This window comes from Syngnathus leptorhynchus, chromosome 15, assembly GCF_054491065.1.
Source record: "Syngnathus leptorhynchus isolate UIUO chromosome 15, UIUO_Slep, whole genome shotgun sequence".
In the NCBI taxonomy this organism is placed as follows: domain Eukaryota; kingdom Metazoa; phylum Chordata; class Actinopteri; order Syngnathiformes; family Syngnathidae; genus Syngnathus; species Syngnathus leptorhynchus.
This window is the reverse complement of record NC_141209.1, coordinates 624,270-648,994: the sequence shown is the minus strand read 5'-3', so window position 1 is coordinate 648,994 and position 24,725 is coordinate 624,270. Positions and strand designations below refer to the sequence as shown.

The 24,725-nt window shown below is 45.3% G+C and overlaps 5 protein-coding genes across 8 annotated transcripts; 3 read left to right on the top strand and 2 right to left on the bottom strand.

Annotated features, from left to right (window-relative positions):
* Nucleotides 1-182: 182 nt before the first annotated feature.
* LOC147044865 (calmodulin-1-like) lies at nt 183-4,112 on the top strand. Of its 3 annotated transcripts, none has more exons than XM_085932098.1 (8): nt 185-1,715; nt 1,792-1,846; nt 1,946-2,308; nt 2,546-2,576; nt 2,669-2,812; nt 2,891-2,997; nt 3,070-3,205; nt 3,284-4,112. In XM_085932098.1, exons 1-8 carry the CDS (start codon nt 1,708-1,710, stop codon nt 3,310-3,312), a joined length of 873 nt encoding a protein of 290 aa, XP_085788224.1. In that variant the 5' UTR covers nt 185-1,707; the 3' UTR covers nt 3,313-4,112. The 3 variants fall into 3 exon arrangements, with proteins under 3 accessions (XP_085788223.1, XP_085788224.1, XP_085788225.1); XM_085932099.1 differs by having other exon boundaries at nt 186-1,715; nt 1,949-2,308; XM_085932097.1 differs by having other exon boundaries at nt 183-1,715; nt 1,792-2,308.
* Nucleotides 4,113-6,141: 2,029 nt separating this feature from the next.
* Nucleotides 6,142-15,292, bottom strand: ttc7b (tetratricopeptide repeat domain 7B). 2 transcript variants are annotated; one of them, XM_085931600.1, is made up of 23 exons: nt 14,846-15,292; nt 13,549-13,703; nt 13,346-13,421; nt 13,171-13,263; nt 12,935-13,098; nt 12,722-12,843; nt 12,311-12,389; nt 12,016-12,191; nt 11,683-11,746; nt 11,459-11,596; nt 11,189-11,377; nt 10,994-11,111; nt 10,651-10,708; nt 10,453-10,525; nt 10,191-10,351; nt 9,998-10,114; nt 9,832-9,929; nt 9,140-9,391; nt 8,645-8,695; nt 8,027-8,167; nt 7,688-7,890; nt 7,442-7,515; nt 6,142-7,368 (listed from the first exon to the last, which is right to left on the bottom strand). In XM_085931600.1, exons 1-23 carry the CDS (start codon nt 14,964-14,966, stop codon nt 7,221-7,223), a joined length of 2,871 nt encoding a protein of 956 aa, XP_085787726.1. In that variant the 5' UTR covers nt 14,967-15,292; the 3' UTR covers nt 6,142-7,220. The 2 variants fall into 2 exon arrangements, with proteins under 2 accessions (XP_085787726.1, XP_085787725.1); XM_085931599.1 differs by lacking the exons at nt 8,645-8,695; nt 9,140-9,391 and having other exon boundaries at nt 14,846-15,288.
* A 131-nt stretch (nt 15,293-15,423) lies between these two features.
* fam177a1a (family with sequence similarity 177 member A1a) lies at nt 15,424-17,335 on the top strand. The gene is made up of 5 exons (XM_085931604.1): nt 15,424-15,593; nt 15,918-16,097; nt 16,300-16,366; nt 16,542-16,639; nt 16,713-17,335. Exons 1-5 carry the CDS (start codon nt 15,525-15,527, stop codon nt 16,917-16,919), a joined length of 621 nt encoding a protein of 206 aa, XP_085787730.1. The 5' UTR covers nt 15,424-15,524; the 3' UTR covers nt 16,920-17,335.
* Nucleotides 17,040-20,683, bottom strand: ppp2r3c (protein phosphatase 2, regulatory subunit B'', gamma). The gene is made up of 13 exons (XM_085931603.1): nt 20,440-20,683; nt 20,239-20,363; nt 19,951-20,055; nt 19,675-19,787; nt 19,413-19,510; nt 19,191-19,261; nt 18,985-19,117; nt 18,762-18,817; nt 18,463-18,535; nt 18,224-18,360; nt 17,861-17,998; nt 17,723-17,782; nt 17,040-17,655 (listed from the first exon to the last, which is right to left on the bottom strand). The coding sequence occupies exons 1-13, from the start codon at nt 20,504-20,506 to the stop codon at nt 17,461-17,463; spliced, it is 1,371 nt and encodes a 456-aa protein (XP_085787729.1). The 5' UTR covers nt 20,507-20,683; the 3' UTR covers nt 17,040-17,460.
* A 50-nt stretch (nt 20,684-20,733) lies between these two features.
* prorp (protein only RNase P catalytic subunit) lies at nt 20,734-24,488 on the top strand. The gene is made up of 10 exons (XM_085931601.1): nt 20,734-21,363; nt 21,525-21,663; nt 21,782-22,016; nt 22,073-22,359; nt 22,468-22,515; nt 22,604-22,736; nt 23,550-23,660; nt 23,826-23,974; nt 24,054-24,252; nt 24,312-24,488. The coding sequence occupies exons 1-10, from the start codon at nt 20,976-20,978 to the stop codon at nt 24,438-24,440; spliced, it is 1,818 nt and encodes a 605-aa protein (XP_085787727.1). The 5' UTR covers nt 20,734-20,975; the 3' UTR covers nt 24,441-24,488.
* The last annotated feature ends 237 nt before the right edge of the window (nt 24,489-24,725 follow it).

Genomic DNA, 24,725 nt, shown 5'->3' with positions numbered 1-24,725 from the left:
GAGGAATACGTTGAAATGTGGAGGAGCGATGAGAATTGCGTCCCCGCCTCCGAGCAAGCAAGCAAGCAAGCAAGCAATCGAGCGGCCCGGCCCGCTGCCTCGCTCTCTCGCTCATTTGCTCTCCGCTTGCCAGGCAGCCCCACGCAAGTGCACCACAAGCACCCATGGTGAGTATCTCGAATGAACTTTTCTTTTTTAAACTGCATCCCAGGTCGGAGCTTCGAGTAGATAGAAATTCCACGTCCATATGCAAGTCGTTTGCAGGAAGTAAGACCCGTTTGAGGTCCCACCGGATAGCGTTGCAGACCACTTATTTTGCAAATTGCAGAGTATTTTTTCCAGTCATATCATAGCGCAGAAGCATTTTCCTAACTTGGTCAACTCCAGTGGTTGCACTGCACACACACAGTAAGTTTGCTCGGAAGCATGTGTGCAAAGTGTCAATAGGAACATGCAAAGCAAGCGAGATGACTCTGCTCTGCCTTGTAGAATTGGAATTCTCTTCAATGTTGTTTAATCGGCGTCTATGTTTTTGTGTCGTATTAACTGGCAGTTTGAATTCCTCTTCACCAGTTGATGTTCCAAATGGAACACCTCCCTAATGGAGAAAAATGGATCCTAAAAACCGGTTTGGTTCAAAATGCAACAAACTGCATACCTGGTTTGGCAAAACCAGTTCAACTGGAGTGATCTTCTTCACTCGCTATCATTGATACAGAAAGCGTCAGGACTGTACGCCTGCAGTAGATGTCGCCAATTTCGCTCTTCAAATTGGATTTCCAGCAAATCTATGAACAAAAAAAAAATAAATCTATAGTTTTTCATCTGTCAATATTCATGCTAGGTAAACATACTCTTTATAGGAGCTTTGCATATCTTCTACAATTTTCCAGCCATTCTGTAATGCTGCTCATTTTACAAGTTGTTCTCATTTGAAAACCAAATTGGCTCGAGGGGATGATGTCAACTTGACATTGTCATTCTAGGCTCATTGACTCAATACCTGCTTTTTGTCTGCTGCTGCTATAATGACAAACAAGTCGTCAAGCTTTTTTGTAACATCCTATTTTTCTTTTGTTCTTTAAATCGTCTTTGTGCCGCACTAGTGCGACAGCTGAAGTGAAAGCTTTAACGGCATAGGCAATGTTTTAAGTAACATGCCTCCGCCTACTGCCCGAGGGCAGCCGGGATAGGCTCCAGCACGTCGGCCGGCGACCCTTGCGAAAACGAGCGCTGTACAAAATGTTTGACATTCCCAACTTCCATCCAGTATGTGCGCGCAAGTCAAGTGTGGGCCAATCGTTGAGTTGTTTTCATCCGTTAAATACTAGCAAATAAACAATCAGAAATAAGGAGTTATTAAACAGGAGATTTTGTTTTTTTGATAGCATCGTCAATTCGGTAGCGACAGCCTTACTTGCACCCTTTGTGATTTGAAAATACTAGGCGAGGGGCCCCAGACAATCTCTACAAGTTGTCAGTTATCTGCCCTTTGTAGCCACCATGCCAGTGTCGTGTGTTGAGTTTCCTCCCATTAGTTGCGTCTAGGATCTCCGATTACCTGCCAAGCGATCCTCTCCGGGAGATGCTACTGTCGCTGTCATCGCTTGAAATGGAGCTGGAGGCTTTGCCCGGGCCGTCAGACTTTGACAGCCAAGCCTAGGTCCCATTCACATACCTACCAGCGCGTCCGGTGTGGATGGATGGATGGCCACGTAAGGGACGGACGGAGCAGCTTCTCGGAAGGATTCCGAGTCAAGTCAGATGAGTGTCGTTTTGCCCACCATTCAGTTGTCTGCCGTCCCGAGGATCCTTCTCGCCCGCTTTCATGATGCTGCCCAAAAAGGTGACCCTCTACCCGGTAGGAGATGAGTTGGTCAGCCTGTGGTCTGTCTATGACCTCTTGGAGGAGCAACAGCACTTCTACCAGCAACTCCTCCAACAGCAGGAGAGCAACTACAAGGCCTTCCTCCACATGCTGATGGAGTGCTGGTCCGGCCGCGTGGACGCTCTGCTCCGAGAGATGCGGGACACCAGGGACGACTTGCGATCCGCCAGGGACGAGCTGGCCCAGGTGAAGAAGCAGCTGGACCGCTCCGACGAGCAGGCGCAAAGCCTGGCCGGGGGCTTGGCGGCGCTGCGGAGCGCGCTGGACGGCCTGAGCGGCAAAAGCGGAGGAGCCGAACACAAGCAGCGGAAAGGAGGAGGCGGCTTACGACAAAGCGGCCTGGCCAAAAAGAATAAAAGCGAACCCAGAGCGCTGAAGCTGGTGACGGACCTCACCGATATCTGCTTTGAGGGACTTAAGGTTGTGCTCGCTGTCTTCTGATGTGCTTTTGCTTCAGTGACTTGCAGAATTGCAAACCACCCAAATAAATCTCCCTCGCTCTTCTCCTTGTGCTTACCCGGCCGGCCGTAGGAAAACCAAATGTCAAATGTTAGCGGATCCTGTGGTTGTTTGATAAAATGACAACTTCCAAGTCCCTTTTTTTCTTTCTTCTTCTTCTTCATATCTGTAATGCTGCTCTCTTGGTTTTTGTTGCAGGCTGAACAACTAACAGAGGAGCAGATTGCGGGTGAGAAAGCACACCATACACTAGCATGCAACATCCTACCCCTGCCTGCCTGCTGAGGAGGCGCTTTTTAAACCACCTTGCCTCGTGTGCAGAGTTCAAGGAGGCCTTCTCCCTGTTCGACAAGGACGGAGACGGAACCATCACCACAAAGGAGCTGGGCACCGTCATGAGGTCGCTGGGTCAGAACCCCACAGAGGCCGAACTCCAGGACATGATCAACGAGGTGGATGCCGACGGTACGGCGCCTCTGATTTCTCCGCTCCTTTTTTTCCACACGGTGCGATTATGATTTTTATTACCATGCGTCACCCTAGGCAACGGGACCATCGACTTTCCCGAGTTCTTGACCATGATGGCCAGGAAGATGAAGGACACCGACAGCGAGGAGGAGATCAGGGAGGCGTTCAGGGTCTTCGACAAGGCAAGTCCGTCTCGCCGGTCTCCGTGGTATTCCTTAGCTAACGTGCGCTCGCTCGCTCGCTCGCTCGGACAGGACGGCAACGGTTACATCAGCGCGGCGGAGCTGCGTCACGTGATGACCAATCTGGGCGAAAAGCTGACAGACGAGGAAGTGGACGAGATGATCCGAGAAGCGGACACGGACGGAGACGGCCAGGTCAACTACGATGGTACCGCGCCTTTTTGCCTGCGAGTCTGACTTGCTGTTGTTCAGCACAGCTCTGATATTTGCCATTGTGTGTTTGCAGAATTTGTTCAGATGATGACGAGCAGATGAAGCGCAATCAGTCAAACGTCTGGCAAAAATCCACTTTGACTCCTTTTGAAAATGTCCATATTTAACCGGCTCTAAAAACCAAAGCAATGCATGAAAGCGGCTTGTGCTTCCTTCCTTCCTTCCTTCCTTCCGTCAGTCAGTCAGCCTTTCGTCACACCTCCTGTTGATTTTCTTTGTCGTCTTGGTGACCGAGGCTTTCCAAATTGCTCGTGGCAGGCGGGAGGAGTTGGGCCACGTGCACATGAGTCACGTTGGAAAAGGAATTGTGGCTGTTTACCTTACCCCATGCTTTTCCAAGTGTGTGATTTGTGGCCGAGGTGTCAGTTGTTGTGTTGCGGGGAGTCATAATCACTAAAGCATGCGGGCGGGAAACTTTCGAATGTGTTTTCACTTTTAAAGGGGAGTGAGTGAGTCAGTCAGTCAGTCAGTCAGTCAGTCGTGGGGTTTCCATCCAAATGTTTTGAATCTTTTTCATGAAATAATTCTCGATTACACAAAATACATTCGACTTATTCCCATTTGGGAGGAGAGGAGATGACATCATATGAGCGGAGTGTCGGCTGCCTTTAATTTGTAGTCTTTCCATTTATTTTCTCAGTTGTTGAACATCCAAATAAAAAAAACACTGTGTGCTGTATTTCTATCTTAAGGTGTGTGTGTGTGAGTATGAATGTATGCTCATGCGTGTTGCGGTGAAGTCCAGCTGTTATGTTATGTTTCATTCAGTTGATGTGCATTCCAAGTTGTCCATCCCAGCCAGTCTTTACATTGTTTTTCCAATAAAATACAACTGAACTGAACGCTACCTTTTGTGCCTTTGTGTTCATGCTTGCAAAAGACAATGAGCTGAGGGTGGGTGTGGCACTTTTCACTGAAAATTGCGGTGTACCTAATGGAGTGGCCGTAGGTGACGTCACAGCTCAACCAGCCAATCAGAAAGTGGGGGTGAGGGCGGGTGTGGCAAAAGAAGACTTTTGGCCAACACTTGTGGCCTGTTATTAGGTACACCTGAAAATGGCGGTGTACCTAATGGAGTGTCCGTGTGACGTCACAGTTCAACCAGCCAATCAGAAAGTGGGGGGTTGTTTGGGTGTGGCACTTTTCACTTTCACTTAAACTTTTTCCCTAATGAAGTGGCCTGTGATTAGGTACACCTGAAAATGGCGGTGTACCTAATAGAGTGTCCGTGTGACGTCACAGATCCACCAGCCAATCAGAAAGTGGGGGGTTGTTTGGGTGTGGCACTTTTCACTTTCATTTAAATTTTGACCGTGATTTTTCCCTAATGAAGTGGCCTGTGATTAGGTACACCTGAAAATGGCGGTGTACCTAATAGAGTGTCCGTGTGACGTCACAGATCAACCAGCCAATCAGAAAGTGGGGGGTTGTTTGGGTGTGGCACTTTTCACTTTCACTTAAACTTTTTCCCTAATGAAGTGATTAGGTACACCTGTGTCCGTGTGACGTCACAGATCAACCAGCCAATCAGAAAGTGGGGGGTTGTTTGGGTGTGGCACTTTTCACTTTCATTTAAATTTTGACCGTGATTTTTCCCTAATGAAGTGGCCTGTGATTAGGTACACCTGAAAATGGCGGTGTACCTAATAGAGTGTCCGTGTGACGTCACAGATCAACCAGCCAATCAGAAAGTGGGGGGTTGTTTGGGTGTGGCACTTTTCACTTTCACTTAAACTTTTTCCCTAATAAAGTGATTAGGTACACCTGTGTCCGTGTGACGTCACAGATCAACCGGCCAATCAGAAAGTGGGGGGTTGTTTGGGTGTGGCACTTTTCACTTTCATTTAAATTTTGACCGTGATTTTTCCCTAATGAAGTGGCCTGTGATTAGGTACACCTGAAAATGGCGGTGTACCTAATAGAGTGTCCGTGTGACGTCACAGATCAACCAGCCAATCAGAAAGTGGGGGGTTGTTTGGGTGTGGCACTTTTCACTTTCACTTAAACTTTTTCCCTAATGAAGTGATTAGGTACACCTGTGTCCGTGTGACGTCACAGATCAACCAGCCAATCAGAAAGTGGGGGGTTGTTTGGGTGTGGCACTTTTCACTTTCATTTAAATTTTGACCGTGATTTTTCCCTAATGAAGTGACCTGTGATTAGGTACACCTGAAAATGGCGGTGTACCTAATAGAGTGTCCGTGTGACGTCACAGATCAACCAGCCAATCAGAAAGTGGGGGGTTGTTTGGGTGTGGCACTTTTCACTTTCACTTAAACTTTTTCCCTAATGAAGTGATTAGGTACACCTGTGTCAGTGTGACGTCACAGCTCAACCAGCCAATCAGAAAGTGGGGGGTTGTTTGGGTGTGGCACTTTTCACTTTCATTTAAATTTTGACCATGATTTTTCCCTAATGAAGTGGCCTGTGATTAGGTACACCTGAAAATGGCGGTGTACCTAATGGAGTGTCCGTGTGACGTCACAGATCCAACAGCCAACTTCAGACAGTCTTTTCAGTTCCTTTTTTTGTACTTAGCCGTCACTTTAGAGTTTAAATTGCCCAAATCTGCTTGTATTTCCAAGTAACGCCTATGAAAATAGTTTGGGACCCATGTGTTACACTTAGTCATAAAGTTTCTAACTTTAATTTTTTTTCCTTTTGCTTATTAAAAGGCTGTGGGCGTGGTTATGCAAATGTGATCTGGAAATGACACTCAGCGATACCTGAGAGTTGAGTGGGGGTGTGTAATGACACCGCGGGACAAAAGCTGTCACTACAGCGAAATGCTCCATAAAAGACACACACACGGAAAGATGCATGTGAACCTGAGGTCAAAGTCACATGCTGCAATTTAACATCTCAAAAGCCTCCAGATAGAATTGACTTTTATTATTGTCCTCATTCATTGACAGCAGAAAGGGAACGCTCATAGGACATGATCTCAGTAACATTATGATCTGTGAGGAAAATAGAATTATCATTTACTTTCTAAAACAATCATACACATGGCACTGTACAATGTACAAGCATTCCATTTTGAATTCCACTTAAAGCAGCTACAGTGGTTGCATTACAATGCACAAAACACACAAATGATTACAGTGACAATGAAATTTGCTGTGCACAGTTTTTTCCTTGCGCATGACCTCTGTGCACACATGTCTATTCACACCATTTGGTGACACGACAATATAAATGCGTCCAACCAATGTTATGAAACCTGTACGGTAGCTTAGCTGCTAACAGTCCAGGCTAGTTGGCACGAGATAAAGTTTCCAGTCGTTGTTTGAATCTTGGCAAACAGGTGCGACGACCTTATTGGCTTGGAGTGGGAACCGGCGTAACAACATACGAGGGACATTTCAATCAAACGACACGGAAAAGGAAACATGGCTACATTTGAACAATTCAATGTATAATGGTGGCTTGAGCCACAACCCGGTCTCAAATCATCTTTCCTCACTCAAATGAATGAAAGTGCCAATCCATCTGTACAAACATTGAACATGGACAATTCAAGTCAGTAAATACAAAGCATCAGATGCTTTCATTGAATATTGCTCCTTTCTGATGTTTGTGCCTTGGCCACCAAGGCGCAGAACGCACAAATGTACCGCCGGCCGACTTGAGCCAAAGAACTAAGTTTGTGTGAGTAGTCGGATGACGCAAATGGCTTGCCTTCCAAACAAGCGTCATCAATAAACAAACAAACAAACACAAACTTGCCTTCCCTGTATTTGCTGTCAGTGCTTGATCTACTTCAACTTCACGTAAGAAAGGTCAGAGTCAAAATGCACCAGAAACAAAACCGATGAGAGGACAGGGGAAACCTGCAATCTGAATGTGTGCGTGTCATGCAGGCATGCGGGCATGCTGCGCGTTTGCTGTGTTTCTCGCAGCTCCGTTTTTGTGCTCCAGTATGCAACTATGTAATGTGTGTGTGTGTCTCATAGCGCTCGAGGAATGATGGTGAAGGGGAGGATGGGGCTACTGGCTTCCAACTCCAAAGCAGTGAGGAAACACTCGGTGGCGGCGGCAGCGTTGCCTTGGGCCTGCAGCACCTCGCCGAGGCTGTTCCACACATCGTGAGCCGTACTGTGCGGAAAATCAAAACAACATACGTATGGAAGTGAAGTAGAGCAGCGCCTAGACATTTGCCAACACCTACCTGTTGACCTGCACGGCATCCCTCAGAACCTTTTCGGACAGACTGTAGCGCTGGAGCTGATGGAGAATAAGACCCTGAGAAGAGCAGAAAATCACAAGACATGAATATGGACCAGATTTCTTCCCGGCCATGTTTGATGACCTTCAATGTATAAGGCTAACTATGCACAGCACACAGGCTGATGACATAAGAAGACACATAAGACAATGCCACAAGCTAGGGTGAGTGGAAGTCAAAGAGTATTACCAGTCTCTGCATGGTTTTGACATGCGTGGGGTTGATGGACAGGGCTTCTTCGTACCAGCGCTTAGCCTCATCCACGTTTCCCCTCAGCTCTGCAATCTGCCCCCTCATGAACAGGACATTATGAGACGTGGGAAAAAGGTTGGCGGCTTCTTGAGTGCAGGCCGACGCCTCGGCAGGCTTGGACATGCCGATGTAGACTTCGGCTGTCGGGAAGGCAAAAAGGAAACGTAGCACTTGAAAAAGAAAAAGCAATCCATAGCGGAGAAGCTCGGACAAAACAAAAGACATTTGATTGGATTCATAAAATAAAAGCAAACATTGAAGAAGAGAGGAGAGTACCAGCATGCAGCCAGATCTGAGCCAGAGTCAACCAAGGGTGCAGGGGTCCATGCTTGGGGGCACTGCTCTGCAGGGAGGAGGCCACCTCGGACAAGGCCTGCTCCACACGGCTCGCCGCTATGGACGTGGCATGCACGGAACCTGGAAGGAGACCGCTAGGTTATGATCACGAGACATTCCTTCTTCAAAGTATGGAAACGCCAATAAAGTCGCTGCGTGCCACGGTGGAATCTGAATTCCGACCAGAGTGCTCGTAGTGCTTATGAATCAAAATGCTTTCCGGGGGACTTGTGTTTGTTTCAATCGGAAATCTGTTCACCGTGGCACACAGTTCTTGTTGAATTAGTACACACCACTGCAGCACACCTCAGTGTTATGAGCCTGGATCAACCAGGTTCAAGTCAACTCATTTCTAAATGGCAACGGACAGCCATTAGTAGGTCAAACAACGTGCTCACACAAAACGTCGGCTGGTGATATGTCGGATACTTAAGAAGGAGCAACATCTCTGGGGAATTATGCCGTGAAAATAATCAAGTCATCAAAACAGGTGACTACAACAAAGGAAAGCGATACATGGAAAACGGAAGGTCAGATGGAGCTTACTTGGCTACTTACAAACAGAAAACATGGAAGAAAAACCAAGTACGTTAGCGTCCTGAGGGCCGCCTTCAAAAAAAATGGGGATGGGAAAAAAAAAGACAAAAGCCCTGGTTAATGATTAAAAGAGAGAGATGGTGAAACAAAAGAAAAGCCAAAAGTGTAGTGTTCACAAGGGCCACATGTTCAGGTCAAAGTGTTATTATCCGCTAAAATGATGACTTCAGACGGAAAATGTCATTGGGAGAAATGTTCAGAGGTTCACAAAGCCTCTAGTCCCATAAGTGCCATGACTTCACGAGCGAGCCTGTGAGGTTTAAATAAGCAAGCAAGCAAGCAAGCAGTCAGTCAGTCCATCCCTCCTCGCATATTAGGCTTGAAAGACAACTCATGGCCAAGTGTTAATAGGGGGTGAGCACTTTTGTTTTTTGGCTGGGTGTGTGTGTGTGTGTGTGTGTGCTCGCCATCAATGCACACCATGCTACAGGCTGAGAGAAGCTAGAGGCACGTTACAGCTGGAGGAAAGCTGGCGAAGAGTGATGTGCTTGCAAAAGGAGGGAGTCCTGGTTTTGCCGCTCATCAGCTGGGGAGGAGGAGGAGAGGGAGGCGGAGGCAAGAAGGAAGATTTTTGGGGTGGAGGAGGAGGCTGGAGGATGAAAACCGGACAAGGGCTAGGCAGCGGGGAGGAGAGCGGGGAAGACACGGTGGAGAAGGTGGAGGGGGATACTGGTTCGGAACCAGTGTGAGAGGAGGAAGAACCTGAGGCTAAAACACAAACAAATAAACCAATGGAAAAGAAAGAAAGGAAGGCAAAATTGTCAAGAGTGACCCAAAAAAAAAAAATCATACAATCTAAGCTACGTGTGAATATACTTTAGGATTCATGAGTAAATAAAGAAATGAAAAACAAAACAAAAGAATCAAGACCACAGAACACATACAATGAATCAAAAATGACTACCCCAGTGACCAACATCTATCCATCTATCTATCTATCTATCTATCTATCCATCTATCTATCTATCTATCTATCTATCTATCTATCTATCTATCTATCTATCTATCTATCTATCTATCTATCTATCTATCTATCTATCTATCTATCTATCTATCTATCTATCTATCTATCTATCTATCTATCTATCTATCTATCTATCTATCTATCTATCTATCTATCTATCTGTCTTGTGTGTGTGTGTACCTACCTGTATCCGGGTCACTGAAGTCCGGCAGAGTCATTGCATTTAGCTGTCGGCGGTCAGCTACAGCTCTGTCCAACAAACTGCTCCCACGCCCCGAATCACTGGCAGCCACAGCAAAAAAAGCCTTTTACTCCCATTCTCAGGGAGCCGTGAATGCGCGCCAGCCTACCTGGGATTTGTCAGGTTGTAGAAGCTCTTCCAGATCTGCAGCATGTGTTTGCAGGTGAGCAAGGCGTCTTCTGGTCCTCGGCACATGCTCTCTAACTTCACCTTGGTATAAAGCAAGCTATCGACACCAGACTGACTGTCAGACTGCGGTTGAAAGGAGCTGTATCGCGCGCGCTCGCTCGCGCGCGTCTCACTTGAAGTTCTCGGGATACTCCGATAGGGCCATTTCGATGATATTCAGACCGTCCCGGTAATGTTTCTGTGCTGAGAGAAGCAGGGCCAGCAGGTGAAGGGAGTGAACGTCATCCCCTTGAAGCTGCAAGGCCTGTCGAACATAGCCTAGCGCCTCGGGTATCTACGCACACACATACACAGACTACCTTTCTCTACATTCTGGGGAAACACACGTCTATCTCTACGTCAAAGGTCATCTGTGGGTTGTGACTTTCCGCTTACCTGTCTGGACACAGCCAGCTGCAGCGCAAGGTAGAAGGCTGCCAGATGATCGCTTGGAGATAAACTCTGAGCTCTGTCAAAAGAGAGCGAGGAAATGGCTGTGTTCAAAAATGACATTCGCATCTGTTCATGCCAAATGTGAGGGCAACCTTAATCTAGGAGGGTTAGAAATGAGAAGAAGTGAAAGAGACAGCAAACCTCTGAAAGGCTGCCAAAGCTTTTCTCTGGTATTCTTCTTGGGTGCTTCGCAATGATGCTGTTGAGACGTGAAATGAAAGAAAAACCCCAGTCAGGTGCACTATACAAAAAGCCAATGGGCCTGGAAGGGAAATGTTCTAACTCTGCTCTTAAGTTGAAAATTCACATTGCACACGTGTGTACTGACCAATTTTCTCGGTCCCTACGTTCACGAATGTGACTCCAATCCATATATGAAGCGGCTACAATTTGCACGCTCCCGTTTCCCCAAGGGCAGGCATCCATCCGTTTGACACATCTCGGCCTATACTCCCTAACTTTGGTGTCGGCGGAACAAACTTACCATCGGTGGCTTTGAGGCTATAAACCAGTCCGGCAGCCAGATAGCCTTTGGCTCGAAACTCGGCTGCTTTCTCCCCCATGTCAATCACCATTTTGGCAAAGCACTCCCCCTCATCCAACTAGGAGAAGTTGAAATTAAATGTAGCTTTCAAATGGAAACACGTGTTATGGTTTGTGACTCGAAGAGGGTCCTTACCCAGTGCAGGGGTCCGATGCACAGTTTGACCGCCAGCAGCGGGATGGTGGGGTCATCTGGCTTGAGACGGATGCACTCCTTCAGAACTTTAACGGCGCGAGCAGATTTCCCCGCAGCCATTAAAGACAGCGCGAGCTGGTACCATAAATGGAACTCCTCAAAGGCAAACTTCATGGCGCGCTCCAAGCACTAGAGAAAAGCGGACCTTTCTTAATCCGATATATTTCCCTCACGCGGTGAAGTACGCGGGAAGACTGGCGTGTTACTTGCCTCCGACAGCATCTCATACTGGCCCCTCCTGCCCAAAGCTATGGTCAGCAGGTCGTACACCACAGAGGCCGACTGGAGGCTAATGATTCGATCATTATTGTGCTCCGGAATCCTGCTCAGGACGGCGTCGCGGTTGGCCTGGGATACGGACGGACACAGCAGAGAAGAAACCATTTGACGCTGAGAATGGATTAGGTTACGTATGGCATTTGCGCACCACTTACCATGGACTCACTGATGAGGAGCAGCAATAATGCTTCTTCTGTGTTTTCCTGGGGGCAAAAAATACTGTGGGGAAGAAAGAAAGAAAGGTGGAATTGAAAACAAGGACAGAAATAAGATGAGCCACTTGAAAACAGGGCACATTACCGACGGGATAGTAAACACATGTCCTTTTGCCATCCAAATGAATTGAAGTGTTGAGTTTGTTTCGTTCCCAAAAACCTTACTTTTGGCCTTAAAATAGCAGTCATCAGCTTCCGTAGCACGAATAATCTGAACAGATCATTTTGAACATCCGCTGATGCTCGATTGACAGCAAAAAGGATTTTGCTTACTTCTCTCCCGAGTACACTCGTGGACGTCGGCTTAAGCTGTACTTTTTGCTCTGGATGTGACCTTGTCGCGTAGGATCGTCCAGCGGTGACACGGCGGGCGGGTCTTCCACAGGAGACCAGTAACTCTGTTCACACATTCCTCGAAGCAAGATCTCGGCAAGCTGTCTGGCAATGGTCTAAACGCACAAACGCACGCACATGTACTTCCAGAGCGCTTTCGGATACAAGCGCATCTGGAGAATTCAACGGAAGGCCTGAACAAAGTCTGTCACCAAACTTCTAGCTCATTCCATACCATGCGCAGATTCTGCGTCGTCCTGGTCTCGATAGCTCGGAGAATTTCTCGAAATCGCCCGACACCTTGCGTCAGGTTTCTGAAAAGGTTTCATGAAAATCAATGTGCTAGGTCAATTAATGAACAATTCTTGTAGAATTAACGAGACTTGCACCCAAGATGACACATTTGTGCTGAATTTAGCAGCTTCATAAAAAATGCAAATGAGAACAATACTTAACATATTAGTGGGCCAACATTTGCAAATTTGCCAATGTTCTTTTCTTTTTTTTTTTAACCAATCATAGCTCCACTGCCAAGTCAGGATTTGTGCCAAAAATCATTGCTTTGGCGCCATCTGGTGGCATCTCATTGCCAGTGGAGAAGTAAGAGTTTCTGGACCTTGCAAGAGTAAGTCTTTCTTTATCTTACCCGTTCTTAAAGTGGATGACATGGGCTCTCTGTAGACCTGTCTCGAGAAAGTAACCTAGTTCCTGGTCCTGGGAAGTTGGACCAGGTTTCGGGCTGCGATTCTGAATTCCAGCGGACAGCGCCTGAGAAAATGAAAAGAATTGCGACGACTACTCCAACAGCAGGTTGCGATGATGATGAAACCTTGATACTGCAAAGCAGCAAAACGCTCACCTTCTCAGCCTCTTGCAGATACAGCAGCGCAATGTCTCCAGATTTTTCATAGCAGATGATGATTTCTCGCTCTCGCTCCGTTCTGTTCCGATTGGAGGAGGGAGAACCGGCATTGGTATTGGACAGCAGCGGAGAGGCAGCTGGCACTTTCTCCAGACACAAGCCTACGTGTGAGAAAGAGAACGAGACCACCGTCACGGCACAACATAGCAAATAAAAGGAGTATTTGTGTGTACCTTTAGTGGCATAGGCTTCTGCTATCATACACAGCCTATACACGGGAGCTCCTGCCAGCTGCATGTCATCTATATTGACTCTATTATAGTGACCTGCAAAGAATCAACTTTACCACTTGGGCAATTCCAATCATTCAATCAAATCGATTTCATCTGAAAGCTGCTGTGTTACTACCTAAAGCGTCTTTGTATTCTGCTTCAACATAACTAAGTTTGGCCATGAGTAGACTTGCTTCCTGGAGGTAATCAGCCTGGAAAGGAAAGCAGACATATAGATAGATACATTCAAAATGGCATTGGATGAGTATGATGAAATGAAGAAAAAAGACCAGCAACCAAGGTGTAGAGTGCGTTGGCTGGCCATGGACGACCGGTCACCTTGAGGTTTCCTCTGTCCAGAGCAGCGGTGAGGTGCTTCCTGACCTCCACCAGTTTCGGTCGCGGGCCTCTCGGACTCGCACCCTGCTTGATTGGATTTTCCTTCAGGTATGTCAGAAGCTTGCATTCCCCCAACAACAGCTCTCCGAGATCATCTGCGCACATTGAAATATTCATTCGGAACAAGTTCCTCACCATCCACCTCTGATTGAAAGGTTCATCCATCTGGCAAATCTTCAACCTACTTATTTCAATCAATAGTGACAACAACAAATGATTCAGGCCTGCAACTCAATTGAGATTTTGTTGAAAAATTGGTGAAAAAAAGTTTCATTTCTTTTGTTGCTAACATGTCATTCGATTCAAGACAACTAATCAATCCAAGCATTCCAAATATTTGAACCTACATCTATTTTAATTTTAAAAAAAGGATCTAAACCATGAATAGATGATCCTAATAATGATGGATTAATTTGTTAATTAATTCATTGTGGAAAATCAATGCACCTCTAGTATGATTAAGCAGTGGCAGCAGTTTAAGAATGTTGACGTGACAAGTGTCAATTTGAGAGTAAAGATCCAAAAAGTTTCGATAGGAAAATCGCTGTGGACGAGATGTGTATGACAGCACCATACTGTGCCTAGAACACATACCAAGCAGAATTATGACACATAATCCTATTGCTGATCCCAGTCTGTGTGTGACCAAGGATTGCGAAAGAGGGGCTTGACGTATGGGCTGGGGATGAGAAAATGATGGATACATATTTGGGGGAATATTAAATAAGATGCTGGAGGGCTAAACTGGGGTACACACACATCAGACGAAGAAATAGCGCCCCTGTAATGTTATTTAAAATTTCAGAATAACATTTGAAAACCTTTTGGCATTTTCTAGAGGGCCACAACTTGATATAATACACGTTAAGGCTAATTTCACAGCTAGCGTGGGTGACAATCACATTTCATCTGTGCTTACGAAGCAGCAAGTGACAGCTAATATTACAGTGAAATCAATCAAACAAACAAACATCTATGGTTCAAGCATTTTGCAGAAACAACAAAATTGAAGTGGTGGGAGTATGTGGCAGGGGGGTGGGTACGAATGTGTCTTTGCCATCATTTTGGTTACGTACGCGTTATAGCGATAGGACTACCACCTATTTTCTTGGTTAACATCATTTGGCAGAATGTAGAGTTAAGTAGGTTAGTACGTATTCCGCTGTCAGGAAGTCCGAAGGATTCCGATGCGGAGGAAGGCCGCGTGTACATTTGACGAAATAACTACACATCTTACCGTTTGATATCAACTTAGCTGAGAGTTGTCGAACTAACTCCGGTATCTTATCCCATTGTCCTTCTGAACGGCACCGCTCGATTTCGGTCTCCAGTCGTGAGCCAGACTTTTTGGCCGTCATTTTGGTGAGCGGCTGCGGCTACGGCTATGACTACGGCTACCGATTGGACCGACCGACGGACCAAAACACCGAAGACTCGCGCTTGACGCGTAGCAGCCAAGCTAGCGTACATGCCACTACGCTTCCGGTTATGAATTTCAAATGAAGTACGTTTGAATTTATTCAAACAAATTCTGCGGACAAGATTGTATAATTTGTACTTTGGAGCGGGTACCGTCATTACAACAGACTCTCTACGCCTACGTTATTGACAAATTGCAGCAAAACTGAAAAATATGATGAGAAAATCCAAATTTCCTCCGCCCTTTTGAATGTGGCATATATTTTTTTGTACATTCATGCGCGGAGAACGAGATGAATCGTTGTACACTCAGCGTCATTTGACTCTTTCAGATATTCTGTCCAATTACTGTCGAAATGGCACGGTGCTGCCACAACAAATATGGCGGATGTCCACGCCCCGCATCCATCTTGTATCTATGTATAGTTGATGTCTGTGCTTTCGGTAAATAGTAACACTATTGCAGTTGCTCAAAGTAGCTAAGCGTGCTTAGTGAGATGGCAGACTTGTCATTGTATTTAACTAATATGAACGTTTCGTTGGGACAAAATATGGAAGGCAACAAGGTGCGTACACGGAAGTCTTCGTTTAAGTTGTGGTTTCGTTTGTGACAGCACACTATCGTTAATGTTGTGATTCACTTCCTTAGCTTGTGTTAACATTGTGAAGGCGGCCAAATAAATCATTGTTCGTTTTAATGACCATTTTACGTAGTAAGTTCAGTTTGATGTTTTTTTATTCCCAGCCGACCTGGGCTGATTAAAAAGTAGACTTTTTTTTTTTTTTTTAAACCTACGCTGTGCCATCTGTCATTATTTTTATTTGAATTGGCATAAAGACCAATTGCAATAGATGCCATCATATAATGTCAATAAAACGTGTTTGTTAAGAGTCTAGAAGATGTGGAAGACTTTGAGAGAGTGGAGATGGGCAACAGTGGCGAGAGGCAGGGGAGGGTTAAGCTTCCCCGGAGGACCATCTACTTTGCCAGTGGCGAGACAATGGAAGAGTACAGTACTGATGAAGAGGAAGTGGAACCTGTAAAAAAAGAGGTGCTTACTGCGGATACGGTAGGTTGACATCAATAAGTTACTCTTCATTCATGTAGTTTGTGAGACAACCACTGATCTCAGTCATCGTTTCTACAGATTTATACTCATAGCATACAGGAGACGCATTACCTTCCCTTTTGTTTTGTTTTGTATACATAGTAATCTTGTGAAGAAAAAAAAAATCACTCTGTTCAAAGATTTTCTCCCGCATGTGTTCTAGTCAAAACTGACCTGGGGACCATACTTCTGGTTCCACATGTGGCGAATGGCAACGTCAACTATTTCAGGTGACACCCGACATGTGCTGGACCGTCACATTTGATTTGTATACAGCTAGACAAGATGAATCATCAAGTGGAGAAAATATGGCAGAGCAGTGCCTTAGGCCTGTCATAAAAGTTGTCCGATTATTTAGTTCTACGCTTGTTGTATCACCGAAATGTTGTCCTCTTGACTCTTTAGTGTGTGACTACATGGGAGAGCGACTTGCCTCTCTTTTTGGCATCACTGCTCCTAAATACCAGTACGCCATTGATGAGTACTACCGTATTAAGAAAGAGGTAGGTGAAATACACGTCAGCATCACAACTATTTGCAGTATTATATATATTTATGATGTCTGTCACCCTGTAGCAGGAGGAAGAAGAGGAGGAGAACCATCTGGCTGATGAGGCAGAGCGTCAATTTGCAGAGCAGCAGAGGAAGGATGCTGCTCCATCTAGCGTTGAGCAGCCTGAAGCATTAGGAGCTTCCTTTGTTAATGTTTCCTTTGACCACAAGCCTGAAGAAACTCTCAGCACTCCCGACAACAACGGAGAGCCTTGTCCTGTCCCTTCCTGACAACACAAAACCTCTCCCTTGCAACACGGATGAATGCTAATCTACTTTCTTGTAACAATGAATGTAATTATTTTTTTATGCTTGCATTTTGTTCAAACAGGGCTCCGTAAACAGTGTAGGAAAAAAAGACGGGTTAATGTTACTGCATTTGTAGCAGTGATTTGTCTAGAGCATGTTTTTGTTTTTTTTAATACATTTATCAACCGAACATGTTTTGACAAGGATAGCAGCACTGCAGGTTTATTTAACATTATCCGAGGCAGTAACATAAACGCAGAGTTGCACTCCATTTGAGAACTCCTAGTGCCTATATGCTCTCTATGCATCTTGACGATATGATGTCATCATAACTCCGCAGGATTTCACTTATCGACAGGTTTTCATTTCAAAATAATAAAGCCAATTCTTGAATTGTTCTGGCTGTTCTTACTTGTTTTGTGTCCGATCAAAAAGCACACCGATTCTGATGAAGAAGAGAAGTCACGTAGTCTCGGTTTGTGTGTGGCAACCGTCCCAGTGGCCTGAACACTTATCTTCTTGTTTAGGAGTCATCGTTACTGGCTGTGTTAGTGCTGTCAGTGTCGTTGGCAACAGGCGCTTCTCTGTTCTCGTAAGTCCAGAAGCCATTGAGGTCAATCAGGATGCTGGTGACCGTGTCACCCTGGCAACTGTTCACCAAGTCCTGGAGTGTGATCTTATAGGGGTCTTTAGGCTTCACCATGTCAAAGATCTCATCCTAGACACACAGTTTGGTCAGACGTGAGCAAAATGTATGGCTTGTGTACGTGACTGTGAGAGTCTACCTTGACATCCTGGAAGGAGACGGGCACTTGACAGTGCACTTTCATCTGATCCTGGATGGCCTAGCCGCAAAGCAATCAAGAAATGACTACGATAAGTATTCTTATCACAAAGGTTATTTGACTGCATCTGATCTTTACCCTGAAGAAATAGTTGAGGGAAAAGACATTGAGGTATCCTTGGTTGTCCATGTCTAAAAGCTTAAAAATATACTGCAGCGCTGCTGGCTCCTTCTTGTTTTCCAAGGCCAATACAAAGTCTAAATAAGTCTTGTAATCCTGGTAAAAGACAAAGTTTAAAAAAAAAAAAAAAAAAGCAATAGCCCCAAAAACATTTGAAATACACCATCGCACAAAATTCAAGTTTCAAGTAAAAAGCTGACCTGTCGCTAATACACAACGTAGTGACAATGGCAACGCAAGATCATTTATTAACTGGCCCGTGTGCCCTATGAAAGCGGCGTGTCGTACTTCCTGAAAGAGGAACGTAATTGTGTGTTGTACCATTTCTCCGTCGTAAGTGAGGCACTCCTGAAACACTCGTTCGAGGAAGACTGAGGTGAGGGTGGCTGTGCCATAGCGTGACAACTCCTCCTTGCTCAACATGCCGTTGTGGTCCTTATCCAGGTTGAGGTACTGCCCTGTCACACAAAATACAGCCAAGAGTTTCTGTCTCGACAAAATTCAAACACTGGATATCAATCATTTTGGGAGATAGTGAGCATGCAGATGTGCTCACGCACCATAGACTCTCAGAGCTGAAGGAGCAGAGAACCAGTTGGACTCTTGACTCTCAGACAACTCCTCATCTCTTAACTGGACAGACAGAAACAGGCAGAGATTCATGAGGGAAAAAATGAAAACAATATTTTTTATCATTTCATCAATACACTAGTATTCTGTTTATATTGGCAAACAATTTGAAATGGTATGCTTAAGTCACAGTTAAACACGGGCGGGTAAGACAAAACCAGTATGCGTACGTACATTGTGCACTTTAGTGATAGTCATTTATACAGATTTGTTGGGGGGTTATATTTACCTCTAATAAATCATCCAGAAAACTGCAGGCCAGGATGTCCTGGATTTTAATCTTTCCTGAAAAAGAAAAATACTAACCTTGAGAATATGAAGTCAATAGTTAATATGAACACAATAGGAATTTTGGGGAAATGCCGGCTCTGAAAACTACAAGACCTGTGATGCTGCTAATGGTAAATTATTTTAAAATTTTGACATATCCCGGGCCGTGAATATTGTCTCACCGGTACGAAGCGGGTCAAGGAAAAAGAAAAACTTGCGGACAGCAGTGCAGACATAAAAAGAGTAAAAAGACTTCTCCAGTCCATCCAGCTGAGGTAGCGTTGGGATCAACTCCAATATATAGTTTTCCAGATCCTACAAAGAATAAAAAACAGTCTTAAAAGATTATTTCCATCCGTCTGTCCATGCAGAAAGTGAAAATACTTACAGACTCCCTGAGGTAGCCCTGTCCCGCCACATCGTAGAGACTCAGACCAATACGGGTCTGATGCAGCCACACTGAACACGCAATCGATGCAGTAGAAGCTAGGTTACTTTGAGCAGATACTAGGTCATTTTTGTCACGCTGCATTAAAACAGCTCCACTAAAACATGTCATTATTCTTGTACCCGGCAGCCACATCAACATCCACAAATTTGGGCATATTACCTTTCCTCATGACATAATTGAAGAACTGCATAATGGAGATCCTGCCGTACGGATCGTTGTGGAGCAGCTTGGCGTACAATCTGGCTGTGAAGAATTTGCTGATGGAAAAAAGAAAACAGAGAGGGTAGAATATGAATGGATGATGGATGGATGGATGGATGGATGGATGGATGGATGGATGGATGGATGGATGGATGGATGGATGGATGGATGGATGGATGGTTGATTCACGAGTCCGCTGCTACTGTTTTCTTGTACTTACTTGCACTTCGGTCCAGCCAATTGGCCCACCTGCAGGTAGGCTTCATAACTTATCATGGCCTCTTCACTATTCACTGGAGGTACCTGGTGCTTCTCAAGCAGAAACCACAGATTCTACAGAGATGTAGGTGGATGGACAGAAGAATAACAATGGGTGAGACTTGTATATGGTAGCAGTGTTAAGACAATGCAATTTCCCATCACCGTTCAAAATGGTAAAGCATCGAGAGATTTTCAAAGAGAATATTTGTTGTGTTGCTTTTAGGACAGGTTCTACCTGGAGTTCCTCATGATCCAATAGTTCGCTGCTCTTCCTCTGAAGGAAAACCGCTCTCGATTCTTCTCTCAGTTTCTGGAGCAAAACTTCATCCTCCGCAGGTAACTGTCAATCAAATCAAACTCTTCATAATATTGCTTGCACCTTCAATGTGCAATAATGTGAAAAACTAACGCTTAATAGACATAGTGGGACAATGTAAAAATACTTGATACTCTCTGAAAATATCAAACCAAAGAAATGAGTTTTAGTGCTTTGTACAACAACTGTGAGCAAGCGAGTCAATACCCTAAAGTAGAATCGAGGGATGTTCTTGTAGGATTTGTTTTTGTTACTTCCACCCTTCCATTCGGAATAATATTTGCCAAACAGCTCCATTTCTTCAGATTTCTTTTCCTCTTGTGTTCTTTCATCTAAACGGGGATACATTTGAATGTATTGTTGAGAGAATTGAAATGTCCATTACCCTAAGCTAGCATTATTACTTACCTTTGTTTGAGTTTGCTAGCCTCCTTTGTAACATGTCCGACCAACCAGTCCAATTTTCATTAGCCATGTTGACTTCCGAATAACTGTAAATCTATATCCTACAGATTTTTTTTTTTTTAACAACTTCGCTGTCGAAAACAGTAGGCTCTCGTATTCGCAAACATTTGGGATTGCTTTTAAAGGCACTTCCTGTTAAAGTTAACACTTTTCAAAATAAACATTTTCCAAGAATTACCGAGGAAAGGCGAATCCAAGACGTTTTGCTGTGAAATGATTTGGAAGCTGACAAAGTTCCGGTTAGTGCTCGGTCCTGTCGAATGGCGATGACGTCACACGTATGCGACGTTGATCACTGCTGAAAGAGAAAGTGAAAATAGTTGTAAGACTGTTTCCGTCGTATCTCCGCTCCAGTTTATTCATTTCTGCAAGTTTCATGCTGAGCTGTGCGGTGTTTGTTTACACTAGGAACTAGTGTAAATGTTGGAATTTGACGGGCATTCTCTCATTCTAACCATTACACCGGAACCAATTTGGCCATGGGCGCCAGTATGATGTTACGCCTTAAACCGTGCCTCAGGTCTGGCTTACCTATTTTTGATCAAGGATCTTTAGCGTTCCTTCTGTTGCCTTACACGGCACACATTCAGTGCTCCAGGGACTGGAGCGCCAGCCCTGAATTGAGCAGAAGCAACAGGAGACAGGACAAATGGAAAAATAACACAATCAAACAAAGGACACATGAGTTGTGGGACAGTGTGGCAGATGGAGGAAGCAAGAACTTTCGGCAAAATCCTTCCATCCCCAAATCTGTGTTCGCTGCTGGGACGGCGAAGAGGACAGCAGAGATGCTGAAGAGGAAGGCGGGTGTTCTCCCTGAGGAGAATCATCATGAGGAGCCTGCGAGGAGGACATCTGAAAGGAAAGGTTGGACAAAATTCACCTTTCAACAATGCGTTAACTTCACTATCCCGTTGCTGTCAGACATCCGAAACAAAATTCAGCTCTCAAGAATCTTTTGAGCTTCACTATTCTGTTGCCCTCAGACATTTTGTGCGTTTCAAAAAAGGCTTGCATACGTTTTACAGGAAAGCTGCAACCTCCTGACCAGCCGCTGTCTGTTGAGGAATGGAAGGAACTCAAGGAGTCTCTGGGAAGTCCAGAACGATTTGACATTGGCATGTTGTGTACACTGATGAACTCTGGGGCAGAGTTGGACATTGCCAAGTAAGACCACTTGCCACGTGGACTCGACGCTGCTGTCATTTTTCATGACCTTCTGCCATTGGGCACTTAGGTTTAGCGATTCATTGCAAAAATGCTCGTCTGTTCTGCTTTGGCGCAGGTCCCTGCTTTCATTTGTTGCCACGGAAACCGGAACCCTTTCCTACAAACTCCTATTGCAGTATCTGACACTTTGTGTAAATGGCAGCCATGACCAAGAAGTATTTGATGTCTACGATATTATGCGAGAGAGCTTCCCCTCTTTGGATAGCGGCGCTAATAGCCTCTTTATTAAGTCTTTCAGCCGCACACAAAGGTGGCGGGAAGCTCTCGGCATCCTGCAAGACCTCAAAAAGGTAAACCGTCTTTTTTTCCACTAGCGTCCGGTCGCAAATCGATCGTGTCTCCGCAGGTTGTGAAGCCATCACCTCGCAACTACGGGAACATCATAGCTGCAGCCATGCAAAACGGCCATCCGAGCACTGCCTGGGCGCTTTATGACGAATTATTGGCAAAGGGTCTGAACCCACAGCACGAGACTTGGGCCTGTCTGTTTGAGAGAACGGCTGGAGAGGAAGGAGAGAGCATGTCGCTGAGCGAGCAGCAAGAGAGGCTGCTGGGAATTCTGATGTACATGAGGAACAACCAAATTTACCCGCACTTGAGTCTGGCTCGCAGCATCAAGGCCTACTTTGAAAGGTAGAAGAAATGTACACTGTTCAGGATCTGCTCACTAAATGATGTTGAGCCTACTGTTAAAAAAAAAAAAAAATCATTACAGGAAATTCTGTCACATTTTGTTTTCAGTTTTCCACAACAGAAGTGGAGAGGAACTTGGAGCAGTGCCTTGCCAAAGTAACTAGTACCCCCCCCCCCCCCACACACACACACACTTTTGACTCAAGCATCTTCTAACTGGCATTAAAAAAAAAAAATGTTGTAGGGGTGTGTGCAAGAGTTGTGGAACACACTTGGAATCCATTCAGCTGACTTCGGAGGAGTACCAACAGCTGAAACAGAAAGTCATGAGCGACATCATCGAGGGGCGGGATGTTTTCAACAAGACCACACCAGAGGTCAGTTCAATTCATTGTCATTTTTCAACACTAGCATTTGTTCTTTTTGAACTTGCTTTGTCATCTTTTTCGAATGGTAGATTTGCTGTCAAGTGTTGATGCTCCTTTTCTCTGCTAGATGGCGTCTTTGGCCTGTATACAGCCAGATCGCTGTGTCATTTAGAAATACAAGGAACCTGTAGAGAATGACTGGCTGATTATTTCAGGCTCTGCAAAAACATTTTCAAATTTACACCAGATATTTTTTGAGTGCAGCTCAAGCTGTCACCCACTGCAGCACAATGAGCCACCCGCCGCTTGGTCTCACATATCAACCGTGGAAAGTCCCTGGATAATTACACTGGGAGTAGACTCGCTGTCTCTCTCTCTCTCTCTCATCTTCCCTCCTCACTACTTCCCTTTTTAGTTGATATTATATTTACACCCAAGGAATAACATTTGCTACTCTCTTGGCTAGCCACGCTCGGAGTTGAGCGTTTTTTGTGCGTGTTGAGCCTTTGGAGGCATTTGTTTTCCGCCAGATCAAGCTTTCTCTTTTTCAGGCCACGTTTCGATTGCGCGCGCACGTGAGAGTGCCTGCGTCGAGGGGAATTCACACAAGTCTATTTCTACACGGCTGCGATCTAAAAGTGAAAACACACAATGTTCCAATGCTGGAGCACAACACCGTGTTCCTGTTGTCCACAATGCCGTTTCCTTGCTCTCTGCCATTGTGCAGACTTCCTCACTGCTTGAGCGCCACATCAATGATCTTCTTTTACTTTGAGATATATATATACTTGGATATTTATTGCATGATGAATGTCTCCTCAGGAGTTGGAAAGTTTCAAGGCATTTGTAAGAACGAAACCAGTCTTTGATGTAATTGTGGACGGTCTGAACGTGGCAAATATCACTAAGGACAGAAGCAAGCAATCAGAGATGGTAAGGACAGATACACGCAGTTTTAGATGTACCTTCATCCTGGGGGCTTTTTTTTTTTTTTTTTTTCTTTCCCTGCCGGTTGCAGCGTGAAATGAGCGTCTGTGTGGGAGGCACCTTTTCTTTTCTAACAAACACCACCTTTCTGACGTTTTGCGTTTGTTTCAGTTGCTGGCAGTGGTGTCGGAGCTCAAGCTACAGGGCCTTTCTGTTCTAGTGCTGGGGAGGAAACACATGCTGCGGCCCTCTCCATCTTGGGACAGACGCAACATGAATCTTATCCAGCAGAAAGCTCATTGCTTTTTTACCGACAACATGTAAGGAATACGGTGAACGGTAGGCGCGCGCTGGGTCTGAGCTATTTGCTTTTCTTTTTATTCCCATTCTTTCCATCAGTTCCGAAGACGACCCTTTCTTGCTATACGCCGCGTTGCATTCGGGTGACCATTGTCGCTTTGTGAGTAAGGACCTCATGAGGGACCACAAGGCTTGCTTACCGGACGAAGCCACCAAGCGACTCTTCTTCAAATGGCAGCGGGGCCACCAGCTGGTTGTGCGAGGGCACATTGGAGCGGGGAGGAGGGTCCGATTTCAGGTAAGGGGAAGGAGGAGCCAGCTAGGACACGAGAGAAAAGCTTATTTGTGTGCCTTCAGAGCATTCCGAGCTGCGACACCATTGCGCAGACTTCGGGGGACACCTGGCACATCCCCTATGACGACACAGACGAACGAAGCACATATGAAGTACCGCAGAAATGGCTGTGCCTTACCAGGATTTCCTGAAAACATGATCATTAAAACATTTTAAGTGGGCTCCTGTTCTACTTTGTAAATAAGCACCGCAGTCTAGTGGTAAGCTAATGCTAGCTAACGAATGCATTCAACACATTCTTGTGTTCCCCGAGAACAAAAGAGCACTGTTGATGCAATTCATCTGATACAACTACGTCCACAAGAAGTGAAAACATAGAGCGCACAAGGCTAAAATGAGCAGAAACGCTAATGCTAAGAAACCGAGGGCATCATACACACGCAGTAATATGAACGCAAAAAATTGAAACGAGTAAA

Bases quoted from the DNA above. Each gene is read 5' to 3' on its own strand.
- LOC147044865 (XM_085932097.1), top strand. The intron at 2,813-2,890 runs GTACGGCGCCTC...GCGTCACCCTAG, and splicing joins CAACGAGGTGGATGCCGACG to GCAACGGGACCATCGACTTT. The intron at 3,206-3,283 runs GTACCGCGCCTT...GTGTGTTTGCAG, and splicing joins CGGCCAGGTCAACTACGATG to AATTTGTTCAGATGATGACG.
- ppp2r3c (XM_085931603.1), bottom strand. From the start codon at position 20,506: ATGGCTAATGAAAATTGGACTGGTTGGTCGGACATGTTACAAAGGAGG. The intron at 19,262-19,412 runs GTAATATGCCCA...TTGCGTGTTCAG, and splicing joins CAATTATGTCATGAGGAAAG to TGTGGCTGCATCAGACCCGT. The intron at 18,361-18,462 runs GTGCGTGAGCAC...TTTGTGTGACAG, and splicing joins TTCAGCTCTGAGAGTCTATG to GGCAGTACCTCAACCTGGAT.
- ttc7b (XM_085931600.1), bottom strand. From the start codon at position 14,966: ATGACGGCCAAAAAGTCTGGCTCACGACTGGAGACCGAAATCGAGCGG. The intron at 12,390-12,721 runs GTAAGATAAAGA...AAACCTTTTCAG, and splicing joins GTCATCCACTTTAAGAACGG to AAACCTGACGCAAGGTGTCG. The intron at 9,930-9,997 runs GTAGGCTGGCGC...TGTGGCTGCCAG, and splicing joins TACAACCTGACAAATCCCAG to TGATTCGGGGCGTGGGAGCA.
- fam177a1a (XM_085931604.1), top strand. From the start codon at position 15,525: ATGGCAGACTTGTCATTGTATTTAACTAATATGAACGTTTCGTTGGGA. The intron at 15,594-15,917 runs GTGCGTACACGG...GTGTTTGTTAAG, and splicing joins AAAATATGGAAGGCAACAAG to AGTCTAGAAGATGTGGAAGA. The intron at 16,098-16,299 runs GTAGGTTGACAT...CATGTGTTCTAG, and splicing joins AGGTGCTTACTGCGGATACG to TCAAAACTGACCTGGGGACC.
- prorp (XM_085931601.1), top strand. From the start codon at position 20,976: ATGGGCGCCAGTATGATGTTACGCCTTAAACCGTGCCTCAGGTCTGGC. The intron at 22,516-22,603 runs GTAACTAGTACC...AAAATGTTGTAG, and splicing joins TGGAGCAGTGCCTTGCCAAA to GGGTGTGTGCAAGAGTTGTG. The intron at 22,737-23,549 runs GTCAGTTCAATT...ATGTCTCCTCAG, and splicing joins TCAACAAGACCACACCAGAG to GAGTTGGAAAGTTTCAAGGC.